General features: G+C 32.8%; 1 protein-coding gene across 6 annotated transcripts in view; it reads left to right on the top strand.

The window, feature by feature from the left end:
- The first annotated feature begins 371 nt into the window (after positions 1 to 371).
- Positions 372 to 18,741, top strand: part of LOC145276812 (polypeptide N-acetylgalactosaminyltransferase 13-like) — a 434,740-nt gene continuing 416,370 nt past the window's right edge. For 2 of the 6 annotated variants that reach the window (XM_080128142.1, XM_080128140.1), the window contains exons 1-4: positions 375 to 1,306; positions 5,013 to 5,182; positions 7,730 to 7,907; positions 11,710 to 11,913. In XM_080128142.1, coding sequence (XP_079984268.1) covers positions 909 to 1,306; positions 5,013 to 5,182; positions 7,730 to 7,907; positions 11,710 to 11,913 — 950 coding nt within the window. In that variant the 5' untranslated portion in view covers positions 375 to 908. Of the gene's footprint in view, positions 1,307 to 5,012; positions 5,183 to 7,729; positions 7,908 to 11,709; positions 11,914 to 18,741 lie in introns of all 6 variants that reach the window. The other 4 variants (XM_080128143.1, XM_080128141.1, XM_080128139.1 and 1 more) reach the window with 4 other exon arrangements.

Raw genomic sequence — 18,741 nt, 5'->3', positions numbered from 1 at the left:
AAATTATATAAAATATATATAAAATATATAAAATTATAATAAATTATATAGAATATATATAAAATATATAAAATTATAATAAATTATATAAAATATATATAAAATATATAAAATTATGATAAATTATATAAAATATATATAAAATATATAAAATTATAATAAATTATATGAAATATGTATAAAATATATAAAATCATGATAAATTATATAAAATATATATAAAATATATAAAATTATAATAAATTATATAAAATATATATAAAATATACAAAATTATAATAAATTATATAAAATATATATAAAATATATAAAATTATGATAAATTATATAAAATATAAAATATATGAAATTATAACAAATAATATAAAATATATATAAAATACATAAAATTATAATAAATTATATAAAATATATATGACGTCTTTTTTTAATGTTGGGAGGCGTATATTTTAAGCTCTTGATGTTGAATTTAAATCCAACAATTATTATCCAACAAAGAATTAACATTCATAATTAATATTTATCTACTACGACTCCTCATTGAAAAAGATTTTACTTTAGTAAAATAGATGGACTATGTAATATGCAATAAATGCTTTAATAAAATATATAGATTGTCTAATATGCAATAAAGTTTTTTAACGTCTTTTTTAATATTGTGAGGGCGTATGTTTTCTGCGCTTCTGGTTGTGTGAAAAATGATGTTGATATTAAAATGTTATCCAAATGAGAATTCAGATGTTTACCCATTATTGAAAGTCTTTATCTAATCTTATGGGGATTTTAATTTCTAGGCCTCTGATTGAGTGGGACATGCTGTTGATATTAAGATTTTATTTCAATAAGTGTTAATACATAAATTAACATGAATCAGAATAGAATGTCTAATTAAGTATAAGAACAAATCGATGAAGCTTTTTGTCAGGTATATTGCAGTTGGTTTGATCGCAGTGACTGTCGGGTGGTTTCTGTTGTGTATGATCTATCCATGGTCCTGGATCAGTTCCACGCCGTATATGTTGCAAGATGAAAAGAAACTACAAGGAATAAGTCGACGTCAACTGGACACGCGTATCAGACGACTAAGGGATGAAGAAATTGAGACGTTCAACATAACTGGGAATTATCTTATTGACAAATACAAAGAGAATAACGGTATGATGGCTGGCGAAAATGGACGAGGAATTCTTCTAGCTGGCGACGAGGAAATGATGGGAAAGGAAGCATTGTTGTTGTATCAAATCAATACTGTCGTCAGTGATTACATTCCATTGAACCGAAAAGTACCCGATTCCAGACCTTTACCGTAAGTACTCCTTGGTTTCTGTCCGTAAAAATACAATTCGTATAAATCGAAAAGTAATGGTTTACACAGGTTTTTTGATATGTAAGGGATATATTCATTTTTTCGTTTTTTTTTGTTTTTTTTACAAGAGAGTCATCACTTACCAAGGCCCGAAGGCCAATCAAGGATAAGTGTTAATGAATGTAAAGTGGTAGTTTAATAATTGTTAATGGTGTAGATTGGGATACATTTCGATTATTTAAGGTGGCGGCTCATAAAAACGTTTTTACATTGAACTTGAAGAATACCTTGTTGTAGTCAGCCGGGAATCAAACCAATGGAATAGTGTTCCACATTCGGGAAGTTCTAGTAGGAAGTTTAAAGTAGTTGTGTGGTCTTGGCTACTGTATTCTATGAATTTGAACGTGAACGAGTTTTTATGGTCGGATTTTGACTATCATTAGGGTAAGGTTTTTGATGTACCTTTCGTTTTTCTGTAGTGGTTCCACCAGTCGCATGTCTGGCTTCACAAGCCAGTAATTTTCTTGTGAGGATGAACCTGAATGTGCTCTTATCCACTACATTATCTTTTGACCAGTCTGGTGTCTGTGATGTAAGTCAGTACAAGAGTAACCTTTATGGATTATGCATGTTTCTTTTGTTTTAGGTCTATCAAGGGTGCGACATCAAACAAACCTGTGTGGGGCTCATCAATAAGAAATAGCTGTTGCTCTGTTATATATTTCGTAATAAGTGAAACTGGGCGAAGATTTAAAACAACTACAATAAAGGTAGAGTGATGGAAACGGCGGGATTCTATCGCCGTATGCTGAGTCCTCAGTTCGCACTAGTATCACCTACTTCACTTTACAGCTCTAGCTATTTTTACTAGTATTCACTCTACATAAACAAAAACAGAAACCAATTATACTACGCCATCTGACTATGACATGTCGTTCGCAAATATAATGTTAATAAATTTTGCTGGAGAGTCTTTTTATGTAATTAAACCGAAGATTCGCCATTATTTATCATCTTGGTATTGTATCACATTCTACCTTTCACTCATCAATCCTTATTTAGAGTGATCTTAAGGCATTGACAAGCGACTCCCTCAAGTAAAAAAACATGGTGTATGTATTTTACCTCGCATTAAAATCTCAGGTCTCTTGACGTTAATATTTTGGTGCGATATTTATTTGTGGATATTCATCTAAGTTATTAATAATTACTTACCATCGTCCATTTTAAGTGAGTACACAACTATAGTATTACTCTATTAAAATCATAAATTCATGTGAAATTAAATAATACCATTATATTTATCATTGTATATTAATCTAGATATTAATACGATAACGTATGCGTTATTTTCTGTGTCACGCTTACATCCGGGTCGTTTAATTGTTATGTACTTTCATTTCTTATCATGAATAATTTTACCAAGAATTCTTCATAAGCATTGGTTTCGGACTCGATTATAGCTGATGGCACTCAAGTCATTTATTTTTTATGAATAATTTTCCAAGAATAGTTCACAAGTTTTAGTTTCGGTTACGATTCTAGCTGACGGCACTTAAGTCATCTGTTTTTTTTATAAATAATTTTATCACGAATTTTTCATAACTTTTGGTTTTGTCCTCGATTATAGCTGAAAGAACTCAAGTTATATATATATATATATATATATATATATATATATATATATATATATATATATATTTCATAAGTTTCGGCTTCCGTTTCGATTCAAGCTGACGTACCCAAGCCATATATATATATATATATATATATATATATATATATATATATATAATCGCAACTTTATAATATATAAAACTGATAGAAAATTACATCTATTATAATATTTACGAAATCTGCAAAAATTAAAATATCATATATAAGCGTACTTTACGACCAGAGTTCGCCGGGCGTCTCTATTAGCTTAGATAAATACTTTTGCGGTGTTAACAAAAAAGCTACAATAATATCAGAGCGTCTCCATTTACACTGAACATCCACAGAATATCAACATCAATATATTACATATGAATGATTTCCCTGTGGAATTTCCACACGTCCCGCTAGTTACTACTATTTGTCATTCTGATTTCATATGCTATTTTTATTCATACCTTATCTTTTCTTGTTATTCCTTATTTGATTCTATTTCTAATGATACATTTATTTAATGTTATATTCTATCTGAAATTGTAATTTTGACTTTCAAATTCAATTTTTGGTCCCGCGATAAAAGGAGGGTGAAACTGTAGTATAACTCTTGTCCGTTCGCTAGTTCGTCTGTTCGTTTGTTCATGCGTTCGTCCCTTCGTCTTTCCACACTTTTCTCAATAACTACGCCTTGGAATTTTTGGAAATTTTGCACAAACATTAAACATGATATGAGTAAAATAACAGAATGGATTTTCCGGGAAAACTCCGGTTGTCCTCCATCCTATTTCTGCTTAAAATAGCTAAAATTAACACTTTTGTGCTTAATAAAAAAAAATCGATCCCTTGAATTTTTATAAAACTTTATGAAAAATTATAACTAACTTATTTCTATATAATTTTGTTTGTCTATGCTTCGCAATAACGCCTGGGTGCTCCCCAGAGGTCTTTTAAGGCAAATAAAAACACTTCATTTTTGGGACTGTTTTACCATATTTGTCCAAAATTGTCTGTGTATGTCTATTTAGCAGTTTTGCATGGTGCTGAACTCAAATTTAAATATGTTAAGGCTTTTATTTTGCATGGTGCAGAACTCAAGCTTACATATGTTAAGGCCTAAAACTGTATCGTTTTTTTTTCATTTTCACCAGGATTTGACGTCCCCTGGGGACTTTTGGGGTTAAATGGGAGGGGGAGCAAATGCTGAATTTAGTCATTTGTTATTACTCGTCCACTCTGAACTCACGCAGGACCATGCATGCTTCGCTTGTTATTTCTTTCTTTATCTTATTATTATTATTATTATTATTATTATTATTATTATTATTATTATTATTATTATTATTATTATTATTAATAGTGAATTTATATTCTAATATTTATTTTGTCATTTAAATATAGTTATTCAATTTTCACTATGTAATTAACTAAGTCCATAATATGATAATTCGTATATTACTTCACATAAAAATCCAATATACTATCGTATAAATTACGTGTATGTAGGGTAATAATATGTATGACAAAATAAGTATATGTTTTTTGTTAGAAGACATCATTTCACCAGGCCAAAACGTATTTCTTCCTAGTAACATCATATAGTAAATATATTATCCGTCTTTCCATCTTCACAATATAACACCATATAATATCAAAACCAAATCCTGTAACAATAAGTCAAGTGTTTTCATATACTTAACATAAGGAAGCTTTCATATGAATTATTCGCGCATGCGCAGGCGTGAAACAGTTTAAAACAGAAAAAAATCAGATGACCCTAAGTACGTATTTTTCAATTTTGTCCCCTGAGTAGCTCATTTTCTAGATAAAAACCGAATGACAAGTTTTCCATGTATCTGAATACCCTATATACCAAATTTAGAGTGTGTAGATGAAATATTCGTTGCGTATATAAGTTAAGAGTTGTCTTCACACACACACACACACACACACACACACACACACACACAAACAATGTCACTTTTATAGATATATAGAGAAGCATCGGTGCAACGACAGCTCATCAATATAAAGTTGTTGTGGTTTTCTTCTGCAGGTGTCGTAATCAAGTCTTTGATGAATCGAACTTGCCAACAACAGCCGTAGTCATTCCGTTTTACGATGAGTGGCCAAGCGTTTTACTGCGAACAATCTACAGCATCATCAATCGCACCCCACGTCAGCTACTAAAAGAGATTATTTTGGTCGACGATGCCAGTTCTCTCGGTAACAAACTTGTTTTCTGCTCATATATAACTATTTATTTGAAGATAAGTTTTTTCATCGAAATATTAAAACATTTTTCAGATTTCATTATTACTAAAAATATGTTTAATATTTACTGATATTTTATATAACAGATCTATAGACAAATAAATCAATAATCGTGGTAATGGTGTAATATTTCAAATCTTGTATTCGATTATATGTTTTTGTCCAGCTTCTATTTTACTTTCACCATTCTAGTTTTTTTTTGTTTTTTTTTGCATTGCTATCTGCCTTCACAAATGTTCAGACTCTCCACTCTATGTAAAGAATGCAAAATAATAATAAAGCCCGAAGATGAATTTAGCTATATGCACTGCTGATACAAACATGAGTTCGAACAATGGAACGATTGTATGTATATAAATATGTATATATATATTGTATGTCACGTCATGTCATATGCTACTGGAACCATGTAACCCAGTACTACCTGCCTCATGGTCGGGTCACCGGCGACTAAACTGGTTCCCCCACCAGACTTGTTTGGTGAGGAGGGTGGCTAGTCTCCCTGAAGGATTAAAAGTAAGACCTTCCAAAGGGCGAATGAACCCTTTTTCGGGGTCAACGGCCAACTAACACTGTGTGTGTTTGTGTGTATGTATGTGTTTGTTGGAGTGAAGAGGGCTCCCGTAAGCCGTGATGAAGGCAATCGTCCTAGGAGAAGCAAATGATTTAAACAATCATAAAGCGGGAGACCAGTATCCGCATTAAGCTGGTTTGCAGTTTAACTTGTTGCTGACTATCTTGCTCTTGCTTGTTGCTGGATCTCAACATTTTGAACCAAGAGAGAGACTTAGCTGTCGTACAAAGCTAAGACTCTGTAACATCATCTGTGTATAGATACTCCCTCAAGCATGTGTCTATTAAAATGGTCCTGTGGCGATGGAAGTCATTTTTGGGTTCATGGACTTGAAGTGTCTTAGGGAGTGGCACTCGTCTGACAAGACGTTGCAATCATCATATGCATATATATATACATATTTATATATATGTGTGTGTATATATGTATGTGTGTGTGTGTTGGAAATTTAATGTGTGATATTTATTAAGCTGGTATATTAAACAATTGAGAATATATTTAATACGCAGGGTTGGAAATAAGCAAATAATTCTACAGCTGGTGTGTTTTAACTTTGTGGAATGATTTGCTTATTTCGATTAGCCGCGTAAGATGATTTTGTCTAATGACGATGGAGCAGTAGTGGCTTTCATAGTCAAATGCGCTAATTTCCTGCAACTTTTAAAATCAGAATACATAATTATTTTCAATGTATATTAAAATTAATAAACACATACACACGCACATATGTAAAATATATGTATATGTGTGTGTGAGATTTTATGCGTGTTTTTAAAGTATCGAATAATATATATTTTCATCATCAAAATCCAATCTATAAAAAATGTGTTCCCGTTTTCCCCAAGTTTAGAAAACAATTATTATGAAGTAATACTAATTTTGAAGTTGTTTTCTTTAAATATACGAACAGCAAGTATTTGTAATCTATATATCTTATAAGTAATCATACATTTTGGTAACTAATGAAGATATTCTATCTAATCTATCTAACTGAATTCGAAAAAAAAAATGTTATTTCTATTAATAATGAAAATTGACTGCCTATCTGAAACTAAAATATACTACTATGTAATAGATGAGATAATGTTTATCTGACTTTTTTGCGCCATGTATCTGTTAAGAAAGGCGACTTACAGAAACTATTATTATGAAGAAATACTAATTTTGTAAATTGTTTTTCTTTAAATATACGAACAGTGACTATTTGTAACCTATATACCTGTAAGAAACAGCGCATTTTGGTAACTAATGAAGTCGAAAAATCTCTTATTTCTTATAATAATGAAAATTGACTGTCGATATGAAACGGAAATATACTATTATTTAATAGTTGAGATACCTTTATCTATTTGAAGCCGAGAATCTACTACTACTACTATTACTACTATTACTACTACGACTGCTACCACTACTATTAATTCTATTAAGAAAGGAGTGTTTGCATCTGTTCCTTTGAAGCTGAACCTATGTTCTTATTTTTATAAATGATACAGATTTACTGTGTGCTTGAAAAGGAAAGATACTCTTGCTTACATATGGCGGCACTGCCTGCATGAAGCCGAAATTCTATTACTGAATTCATTTAATGTACAGTTATATTTATGTTAATATTTCAGACTTATGTACGTGTTCGATTTAGGGGATAATATAGTTTATGTTCTCTTGGGATCATCTCCATTCTCCATTCTCTAAGGCATTACTTAACCCTTTGATTTTGGTGTAGTATATGTTAGTTGGCCATGATACTGTTCTCTCAGACTTCATCTACTACTTTGATTACAGACGCGCGGGGGGGGAGAAAATGTATTATATCTTCCCACATCATGTGTATACTACAGAAAAGATGATCCCTTTGATCGCATATTTTGTTCTGGTTTCTATGTCTACTCCTGATGTTATGCTTTCTCCTCTAATGTCTTATACAGCATCGCTGAAAGAACCGTTGGACAAATATATCAACACACATTTTCCTCACAATTTAATCAAGATGGTCCGTTTAAATGAACGATCTGGTCTGATCAACGCCCGACTACGGGGCTTCGACATGGTCACGGCAGAAGTTGTGTGTTTTTTCGATAGTCACATGGAAGTCAATATTGACTGGTAAGAAAAACACGATGGCTTTTTTATTTATTCACTAGCATACACTCTATGTCAAAAATGGTAGGCAAATATGATGCTTCTCCGTTGTTCCTACTAATATTCAAATAAGACTAAATTTCGCTAGCAATTTATTTTTTTCGCGTATGAATTCATATTGTCATTTCTGATGACCTAAAATATCAACATTTGACATTTTATTTTCAATGGAAGAATTTTTCGAATTCATTTCAAGTTGTGGGGTTGGTCTGACTGGCTATTTATGTAACGTGACCGTTACGCAGGAACAAACAAATATAACTTAAATAAAAACAAAAAATCGTGTCGGCATTTTTTTTTCTTTTTTTAACAAAATTTTTACTACCGTTACCACTTAAAAAGTCTCTCGCTAACACATGTTTATGTCTATGGTGTATTTTCCTTTTTTTTCCTTTTTCTTTTCGCGCACACTTCCTAATTTGCATATGCACGTTTGTCAGCTACTATTACTGCTGCTAATCTCTTCGCAAGCCAGCCATCCTCCGCTGCTTCTGATACTCTCCCACGCGCTCATATGCATTATGTTAAATACGTTTCTCATTTAAAATAATTTTGTATAAGGTCACAGAATTATATTTCTTCATACAAAACAGGCGATTTGGTCAAAGTCAATATCTTACACAGTAGAAGATTATTTTGGTATGACAAGAATGTGCGTGAAATAACTGTGTCTGTTTAAAACGCAATTGAACCATGATACTTGATTTTGTTTTATTTTAAACTTAAATTCAAGCCATTAGCATGGTACAACAAACAGTTTTATAACACCAAGAGTAGGTTATCTACAGCGCAATGTAGACTACAATGCATTGTGAACTAAGTCACTGTGAGAGACATGTCAACTTTCTTCAGGTGCATAGGGATGGGTCACCACTATATTGATGAAAAAATCAATTTCGATGACAATAAAAATATGGGATTGTGAAACATTCGTTGATCATCATTCAATCCCAGGCAACGTCGGTTAACCTGCTAGTCTTAAATAAAAAATATAGCCTACCCTCTTAACAGAAAAATACGGAGTAGCAAAAAAAAAGATGAAAAATAAAACATTTGTCATAAAAATACTTTTTGAAACAATCCTAAAAAAAAATTTAAACACTAAGATTTCTGACAATAAAAAAACAACAAAACAAAATCACACCAAGTCATGCTTTGCTACGCGTTATTTTTCAAAAATATAAATATTTATTCATGCCACTTACCGTAGAATGATATTTTCTTCTTTTTTTTTTTTTTTTGTTTCATTCAAATTATTATACGATAAATGTTTTCTATCATAATGTTTTCTTTTTTCCAGCGTTTTAAAATTTGATCAGCGCTCGGCATATTCCGATGGTTTACGTAAGCTGTCCCAATATGTCCGCGCATCATCCACAGAAAAAGAGTCGCTCTTTGTATGAGTACCAGGATCACAGATATCAATTTTCAATTGAACGTGTAGCCTTTCTATTTATAAAGATATTTTTACCGTAAACTCTGTTCATTAGCTTCGTATTTTAAACTCAATTGATGTGCAAATAAGATCGCATTGCACAGAGTGCGTATATCAGTTTTCATATGTTAATGTTTAATCATGCAGAGATTTCGTTATGCTTAAATGGACGGATGTTCTGTAGTTATGTAATACCTAGACGTAAGTTACCGACGTATAGCAGAACTAAAAATCGTCAGCCTCATGACTGTCACCATCAATAACTTTAACATTAATTCGCCATATTATCACGTGCAAAAAATAAAATAGAGTAAACAAAAACATAATAGTAATGTTTATCGGCTATGATGTTTAAATTAGATACGTCGTATATTTTACAAACATCGAAAACTTGACAAGAAAAATTTACATAGTTAAATAGACAGACAATCAGAGAGAGAGAGAGAGAGAGAGAAATAGGAATAGAAAGGAGAAGGAAAAGCGGAAAACGGAGCGAGATACGGAAAAACTGGCGAATTTGCAGTGAGTTAGATACAACTACATTTAAGCATATACGTATATGCTTTTGCCGGGATTTGATTAACAATGTCTTTACTTAATCGACGCCGGTCACTCTAAACTGTTTATCTTTTAAATCGACCATCAAAAAAGGTAAACTTTTGAAAATAAAAACATAATGTATGTCCTTTCTTATATTTCTTGTGTGAATCAATCTCTAAATCTATAAAAGTGAAATTGTTTGTCTGTATGTATATCTGTGTGTGTACATTTTCCTACCAAACTACTCTGTCAATTTTCAGTCCACAGACTTGAGATTGTACATAAGGGGTATTGAGATTTGGGAAAATCTTTTAAATCAGTTCTCGGTCAGTAATTTAGCAGTCAAGAGGTCAAACTTCAACGATTTGATCTCTACCAATTTTGGGTCTAAACACTTGAATTTTTAGATGTGGGATACTCAAACTTTTCAATTTGATTGGAGCTTAAAACAATAAATATTACGGGGTCCAAATTGAGGTCAAAGCAAATAAAAATTGACTTCTGCGATTTGTACCAAATTACTCAGTCAATTTTGGTCAAAACATTTTACATAAAGTGTATTCAGACATAGGTCAAGCTTTTTAATCGGGTTTTGACTGAACATCTAACTATCAAGGGGTCAAAAGTGCAAACTAGTCAGCCAATTTTGTGTCTAAACATTTAAAATGTTGCAAAAAGGGTATCCAAAATTGCAGGAAGTTTCTTTATCAGTTGCTGCCATGAGATCCAAGTGAAAGAATTGACCTTTGCAAACTCTACCAAACTCCGCCACCAATTTTCGGTCTAAACACTTGCAATTTTAGATGTAGATTATCTGGAAAGGAGTCAAACTTTTTAATATATGTATATATATATATATATATATATATATATATATATATACGCACATAAAGTTATGAACAGTACAAAGGGCCCGAGCAAAGCCCGACTGAATGCTAGTACGAACTAAAAAAGACAAAACGTAACTATTGATACTTTAGTAAATGTGTTGAAGATCTATAACAACAACAATAACAACAAGTGCAGAAATTATACTGTATAAAATAAAAACTAAACGTTTTATCTACTCTCTCTCTCTCTCTCTTTCTCTCTCTATTTTCTCTCTATCTCTTTATTCTCTCCCTCTCTCTCTTAAAAAGATTAGGACTAATGCTACCCAGTTCTTATTGGCGAAATGCTATAAGATATTAAGAACGTAAGTCATAATTTTACATGTTATACTGAATTCGACATTGAACGACACGAAATGGTTGATATGCCGTAAATGGTTAATATGCCGTAAATGGTTGATATGCCGTAAAACAAAACAGCTAAAAGATAACACTTCTAAAATGTATTTATGCTCTACTATTATGCAGACAAGACATTTTAAAGGGGAGACAATCACGTTTAAAACTATGTGATGAACGAGAACGAGCTAGCTGAATATACAGCATGATCACGTTGACACAACTGTTTTTGTTAGATTGCAGAGTTAGAGTATCGTTAAAGTGCGACAGTATCAAATTGATGACCATTTTGGAATATCAGGCGCTGTATTTTACTACGTATAGCGCCTGATGGGATGTCTCTCTACAAGAACTGCGAAAGTCTAACGTCGTTATTACCTCTGATGGGAATATAAATGCGAATGGAGATAACTTGTGAATTTGATAATCCCATGAGACTTCCTCCCTCGGAAGAAGACGGTTTAACCTGCCTAGGGTGAGTGACGCTTGAAAAAAAAAAGCATAATTCTATCTTAGCGAGAATCCAACCGCTATTATATTACCTTTTTTCAATTTATTCCAGGCTGCAACCTCTTTTAGTAGAAATAAAGAAAAACCGAACAACGCTGGCAATGTCTCAGTTGGATTACATTCGAGCCAAAAGTCTGCTTTACTATTTTGACCGAGATTACAAACCTCGATATGGATTCGATTGGAAACTTGTTTTTTTCGAGAACTATTTTCGAGATGAACAAATGGAAGGCAAAGCAGTTACAGAAGCTTTTCAGTAAGTCATGTCTACGTATATATATGTATACATATATGTGTGTGCATGTGTGTGCGTGTGTGTATACATATATATGTGTGTGCCTGTCTATATATGACGATTAAGCTACACTGAATATTCGGCGTTTCATCCACTCTAGGATTCCCCAGGCGCATAAGCCTGAGGAATCATAGAGTGGATGAAACGCCGAATATTCAGTGTAACTTAATCGCCATATGTATTTTATAAATTACTAACTAGCTCTACCTACGTATTGAGCACTTTTGAAGTAAATACTTAAAGTTTACGCATAAATCTATACTTTCGTATATTAATTTTATATGAGTAAATGAAGTAGTTATATATATATATATATATATATATATATATATATATATATATATTGTTTTAGTGTGTGTCTGTATTTGTGCTTGTTCGCTATGGATTCCCAAACCCATGAGCCGACGATATATATTTCTTTTTATTCACACAAATGTTTTTTTTTATGTGTTTGTGGGTGTTCTTCTGTGGATTTTGTATTGGAATGCCTCCGATAACTATAAAAAAAATCGATAATCGAAAAATTCGATTTAAGAAGGAACACGTCCGAAGTTAACATCCTTATATAGCCTAACATTGCATGTGCATTTGAGAAGTTTTATCACTTCCCAAGCAGACGAACGCGGCGTATACAACCTTTTATAAGACATGGGACGTGTTCTATATGAATGCTTCTGTTTTGAAAGCAATTGAAACATGATAATTGACTTTTATATTTCAAAGCAATTATATAAAATAATTTTATAAAATCAACAGTAGGTTCTCTACAGTACAATGTAGATTATAATGTATTATGGATAAAGCCACTGCGAGGAGACATGTGAAGTTTCCTCCTCGGGCATCGCGATTTGGCTTCGTCTAAAACAGGCAACCAATCAATTTGATTGAAAAATTGGCTATTTCACACATTCCATGACAATAAAAGTGTTGGAAGAGTGGAACATTCATTGATCCTCCTTAAATCCCGGCAATGTCAGGTCCCATTGCTAGTTCCTGAAACTCAAAAACGACTTCGCTGATAAAACTGTGTTCGATATGAGTATATTTGTTGATGAAATTACGCTCTATAATAGATATGATAGAAAAATGAATGTGCATATCTCCAAGGTAATGGTGGAAACCTTACAAGATGACCTCCAGAATGCGTAAATAAATGGATAGCAACATTTAATTCTAAGCTTCTTTTCGTTAATAATTACAAGAAAGCATCTCAACCACCGATTGTCATAACTAATAACCACCTACCTTAGAGCTTATCAATTAAACTTCTCGGTTTACCATTTGCGGGCAACGGCTAAAACCAAGCTTCTATCTCTACATCATCAACGCTCTGATGCCAATCTAGCATAAAGTGAAATAACGCCTCTTGTCTTGGGAAGGCTTCATGTTTTGACAAGCTTATGGGGTTGACCTTTACTCCCGACCTGAAATGGAACACATATATCAAATCCATTGCCAATGTCGCTGGAAAAATGATGGAATCCTTCTACCGCTCCAGTAGATATCTCACTCCTGATGCAATTCTCTACCTATGTAATAGCCAGGTGCGGCCAACGATGAAGTACTGCATATAATGTTATAAATTGAATTTTAAAAAGATATCTTAATGCTGCAATGTTTTAAGTTATACATTTATTATATTTTTTATTAGAATATCTTGCCCTTTCCTTTTTCAGTTTTAACAACTAGCCCTTTACTTTGCCATGTTTAAGTTAAACCATATTAATTTTCATGCTCACATTTTTCTATTGTAATCCATGATTTTTCCAGGTTTCTAATGAACTCAAATGTTATTTGTTTAATTCCAGTCTTATCGCTTTGCCTCCATAAACACGCATGTAATAACAATGTACAACACTTGTCTGCTTTCAATAAAATTCCTCCAATTATCTCCCTTTTATGCTTTCATTCTCTCTGTTTCACTTTTACTTCTCTTTTCGAATTAGTAGTTACAGTAGTCGCTAAAGCGACGTGGCTGCTGTTGAAACCAGTCATAAAAAGCGTCGCTCACCTCCTTACATATTTTTTACGAATTTGAATACCAGAAAATTCATCACAGCTTTTGTTTTACTGAACGGAAATTGATGTTTTTCTCAATATATCTAAAAGGGTGATCTATAAACTGGAATAATTGTTTCAAATTTGGTCGAAAAATGAGTGAGCGTGAAGCTTTAAAGCAGTTCTGAAAATATATATATATCAGTTATAGAAAAGATTGCAGTTACACCTGTGAGTCAGCATTCTAATATTGCTAAATATTTTATCCGGTAATCGGACCCCAATTTAGAATACGTTTGAAATCACTCTTTTAATGTTTTAGAGCTCCTAGATCAATTCTAATAGAAGATTTTATGGGAAGCATCTTAGGTGTATAATTATCTTCACGACCATAAATGTAGATTTCTACAAACGTAAATTCGCTCTGGAAAACAAAAAATCATATTCTGATTTTTTTTTTCATGTGAGAATTGATAATTTATTAGTTTTGTTTTATTTTATTCTTTGAAGTAATGTTCTCACCTTGAGTGTAAGGACCCAGGGTAAAGCGGATAAACTACTAGGTAAAATTCAGTTCTGAATGAAACTCGCATATAGGTTGACGGTTCAATCCTCCGTTCGTGCAATCCTAAGAATACAATGAAGAATTATTTAAGAATTCTACCATGTAATTACTTTCGGGGCGAGAGCATGCTACGTCCATAGATTAAATAAACGGTTTCGTTCTAAATTCTGTACAGATTGCAAGACTGGACTCAAATATTTCCAAATTCGACAGAAAATTCCCGAGTTCAACAAGATATGCCTGAAGAAGGGCGGTGGTTATATCGACAGAAAAGTTGTGAAATGACATTGAAGAAGAGAATAGTAGAATCTAAATAATACAAAACTCGTATTAACTTTTCATATAAAATACAGGAGTTTTACTTCCAAGACTTCGTATAACGCCTAGACTTAAATTATTTGGCTTCTGCATTATGTATCCTTATTCGCTTCCGCTCCGGTTAGGTACTTAGCTTCTGTTCCGAGACAAATATCTGTCGCTGATTATTTTATTTAATCTCTCTTTTACAGTAATCGAAATAAGTTTTAAACTTTTTGTAAAATATTAAATATTATTTTTAATGCAAGTATATCACAAATTGGTAGATAAAGCAAAATAAATTGTTTTACTAATTTCCCAACTTTATTTTATTTCAAAAATAAAGGAACTTATGCAGAGATCGACTCGTTTTTCCGTGGATGTTGCGTCGAAATTTCCGGCAGCCTAGGTAAACTGCCGGAATATAACGAGTGATGACCAAATTTTCAAACGCGAAAAAAAAAAGCAATTCGATAGAAAATATTTATCGCTTGGTGCTTGCATCACTAAGTGACAGAGTTTTGCCCCACTATTAATGTCAATAAAGAAAAGGGGGATAATGTGTATATATATATATATATATATATATATATATATATATATATATATATATATATATATATATTATTATTATTATTATTATTATTATTATTATATAAAACATACGGTAGGTTTCATGAATTTGTTATCTCTAAATGTTGTTTATTTACGTAAAACATGTTTGTTTTTATTTGCTTGTTTTTTTTGTTTTTGTTTTTTTGCTTATCCCTTTTTTTCTGTTAAGGTAACGGCTTTAGGTTAGGTTTGGAATAACTTCGGTTGACTGAAGGGAAGTCCTCGGTAACAAAGAGGGATGAGACGGGTTAGTTGAACTTGAAAAGAAGGTATCTAGCCTATAAGTTTAAAATGTGTTTGATGCCACATGTCCCCTTACTCGATAATCGCCGACCCCAATACTGTTTTGCGGTCTTCCCATCTTTTGTCTTCTTTAGTGCACGTTTCCTCGTCTCTCAAACTGGCGGCCCTCGAAGAGGTCGTGCACGTGTTACATTTGTTATATTATGAACCTTTTTTTTTTTTCAAGAATTCAAATTCACAACAACACGTTTGGTATAAGCAACAGTCCGTTTTTATTCCTCGTTGTTTCTCTGTTATGATGGAGCGAGAGAAGAGTGGGAGAGCGACAGAGAGGATTATATCGTTGCGTCCGCTTGGTTGACAATCAATCTCCATCTGCCAATCTTTTTGTGTCACTTTTTCTGTCAACTTTTAAAAACATCAACATAACCAGATTCCTTTAATTGCTACATTCCTTCTCAAACAATAACAAATTTTGTTTACATTCGTGAGAAATATTGAAAAAATTCTGATGTAACTGTCATGTTCACCATATTCCATCCGCAGACGCGTGCCACATTTTTATCCATATAAAAAACATACATGTATATACACATATATATACTAGCATGTCAACCCGGCTTAGATCGGGCCCTTTGTGTAACATTCCCCCGTCTCTATTTAAAAAATGTATGCATAACATAATACATTTCACTTTCCTCTCTCCTCCACCATAGTTTACAATATAACATTTATCAACAATATAACATTTCAACAATTACATTAACAATTTAAACAACAATAATAAGTATTTCAACACTTATACAACATCGTTTTGTTTTGTTTTTCTTTTTCCCCTCTTTTTTAAATGCATTTTAGAGTCTAATAGAATAAAATAAATCATCTCTCTTTATCCACTTATTTATTACTCTTTTTCAAGTACTCATACAGTTTCATTCGTTTCTCCATTTCACATTTTTATATTTCCTTAAATGTATTTTCATAGAAAACGCTCATCTTTCTTTCTTTGTCTCTGACTCTTCTTCTCTTAGACCACATACAACTCCACATTTATATATTTCTTTAATTATCTTCTAATCATTTTAATCGTATTTAATTGTCTCTTTCCGATGTAACCGCGTCGTAATTTAAAATTAACATCGGTAAATGACACCCGATAGTATCATCTATGCTTCTGTTCTAGTTTAATTTCTTTTCTTTAAACTTTCTTTAAACTTTCAGCATACTCTGAATGAAAGGAAAAGCAGCTACTATCTTCCCAAAGTGTCATCCAACGTTTGTTACACGGGGGAAATTTATTTATTTTGTTTTCACTTCCTAAACACCCCCCGTTCTCATACAATACTTGTGTTTCTTCCTAATCCAAAAAAAAACATACATTAAAAATTACATTATACCAATTACAAGCATTTATATCAATGAACAACATTTTTTCCACGCCAGAAAAAAAATTCCTAAGAAAAAAACCGTACAATTAGAGAAAAAAGTTTCAACTTGGCAGAACCTGTCCATTGTTTTTTTCACAAAAAGACAACGAGTTTTACAGTCTGAAATTGCAACAATTTAAGTGTGTGTAATTGTGTAACATTCTAATTCATAACAAATATTTTTGATTGACGTGTTTCTCTCTCAATGTGACAGGACTTATTCTCAACCATACTGTAACTAAAGTTCATATTTCTATTCTCTTCTATTTCTTTTTTTCTTTCTGTTTTACACATTGGCTATATATTCAAGCTCAACAATTTATTATCTGTATGTCGATCGATATAGCTGGGTTTTTTTTCAGTTTCTTCTATTTATTTTTCTACACCGTAACGTTCTTTTTTCTTTTCTTTTCTTTTTTTTCTTAATTTAGCCTATAAATCTATCTATATATAATTTTAATGTGTCTATTTTTCTTCATTCCTTTCTTTCTTTTTTCCCCGTTGTGTAGTGTACAATATTTTTTCCATTGTGTCTACATTTTTTTTTACTATAGTAACCTCCATGTTCGATTTTTTCCACACTCACCCTTGTATGAGTGGACTGGTCCACGGGCACAAAAATTTGTGTTTGTTGTATATTTAATAAGGATTAACGTCGTTTGATCGTCTAGTTGTTCAGCCTATTCTTTCATATGCCGTTGTGTGTGTGTGCGTGTGTGTGTGTGTGTGTGTGGTATATGTATTATTTCGACATACCTTCATGTGTCGACGATGTTGGTCCACTTGAATTCATCTCGTGTCGTGGAGGGGAGATGGGAACCTGTTAGGACGAAGATTCAATCACTCCAAACCGATGAATCAGTTTTATAGTTTTATTCACCCTAGTTATCGACCGCAGAAGGATGGAAAGTGAATATCTGGCTTGCGTGGTTTCTTCTTGGCCTCATTTCCACACACGTCAGCGTCCCCTTCCCCAGTGAAGGGGAGGACACGACTGTTAAGCCGTCCGTCGTCTTCTATGTCAAAACCCAATCTCTCCGATTCAGCTAACCTGATCACGTGACTCACACGCATCCGATCAGCTGACCCTCACTTCCGATCAACGTGTCTACAATATAATTTACTCACCTCCGTCTCTCTCTCGATCCATTCTCTAACACATTTATAAAAAAAATAAAACGAAACACACACTTTGTTACATTCTACAACTATCAGTGACTTTCTGTATGCAAGTGTGCGTATATATACATGTGTGTGTGAGCGTGCGTGCGTGCGTGTGTGTGGGTGTGTGTGTGTGTGTGTGGGTGTGTGTGTGTGTGTGTGTGACAGCATCGAGCCTCGTTGAGCTAACGTCTATATCTTCGGGTTTTTTTTTCGTCGAGGCTGATTTCGTTAATTGTTAACATCTCCCATAGCTCTCCCGACCTGGCCCAAACCACGATATGGCTTCCCCGTACCCCACCCGCAACTGCCCTAAGTTGCTAAACATCACACCCAAGAGTGTCCGCAACTATAGCTAACCACTGTAAACTGCCGTAATTTTCATTGCAACCCTTAAAAGTGACCGTAAACTATCTCTAACGATTTTGACCTTTTTTGTTCCAATCACTGCCACACCTTGACTAACAATGCCATCTCAGCTTC

Source organism: Euprymna scolopes, chromosome 5 (assembly GCF_053919585.1).
Source record: "Euprymna scolopes isolate OS-2025 chromosome 5, ASM5391958v1, whole genome shotgun sequence".
Taxonomy (NCBI): domain Eukaryota; kingdom Metazoa; phylum Mollusca; class Cephalopoda; order Sepiida; family Sepiolidae; genus Euprymna; species Euprymna scolopes.
The sequence above is the reverse complement of the archived record's forward strand: the minus strand, read 5'-3'. Positions and strand labels throughout refer to the sequence as shown.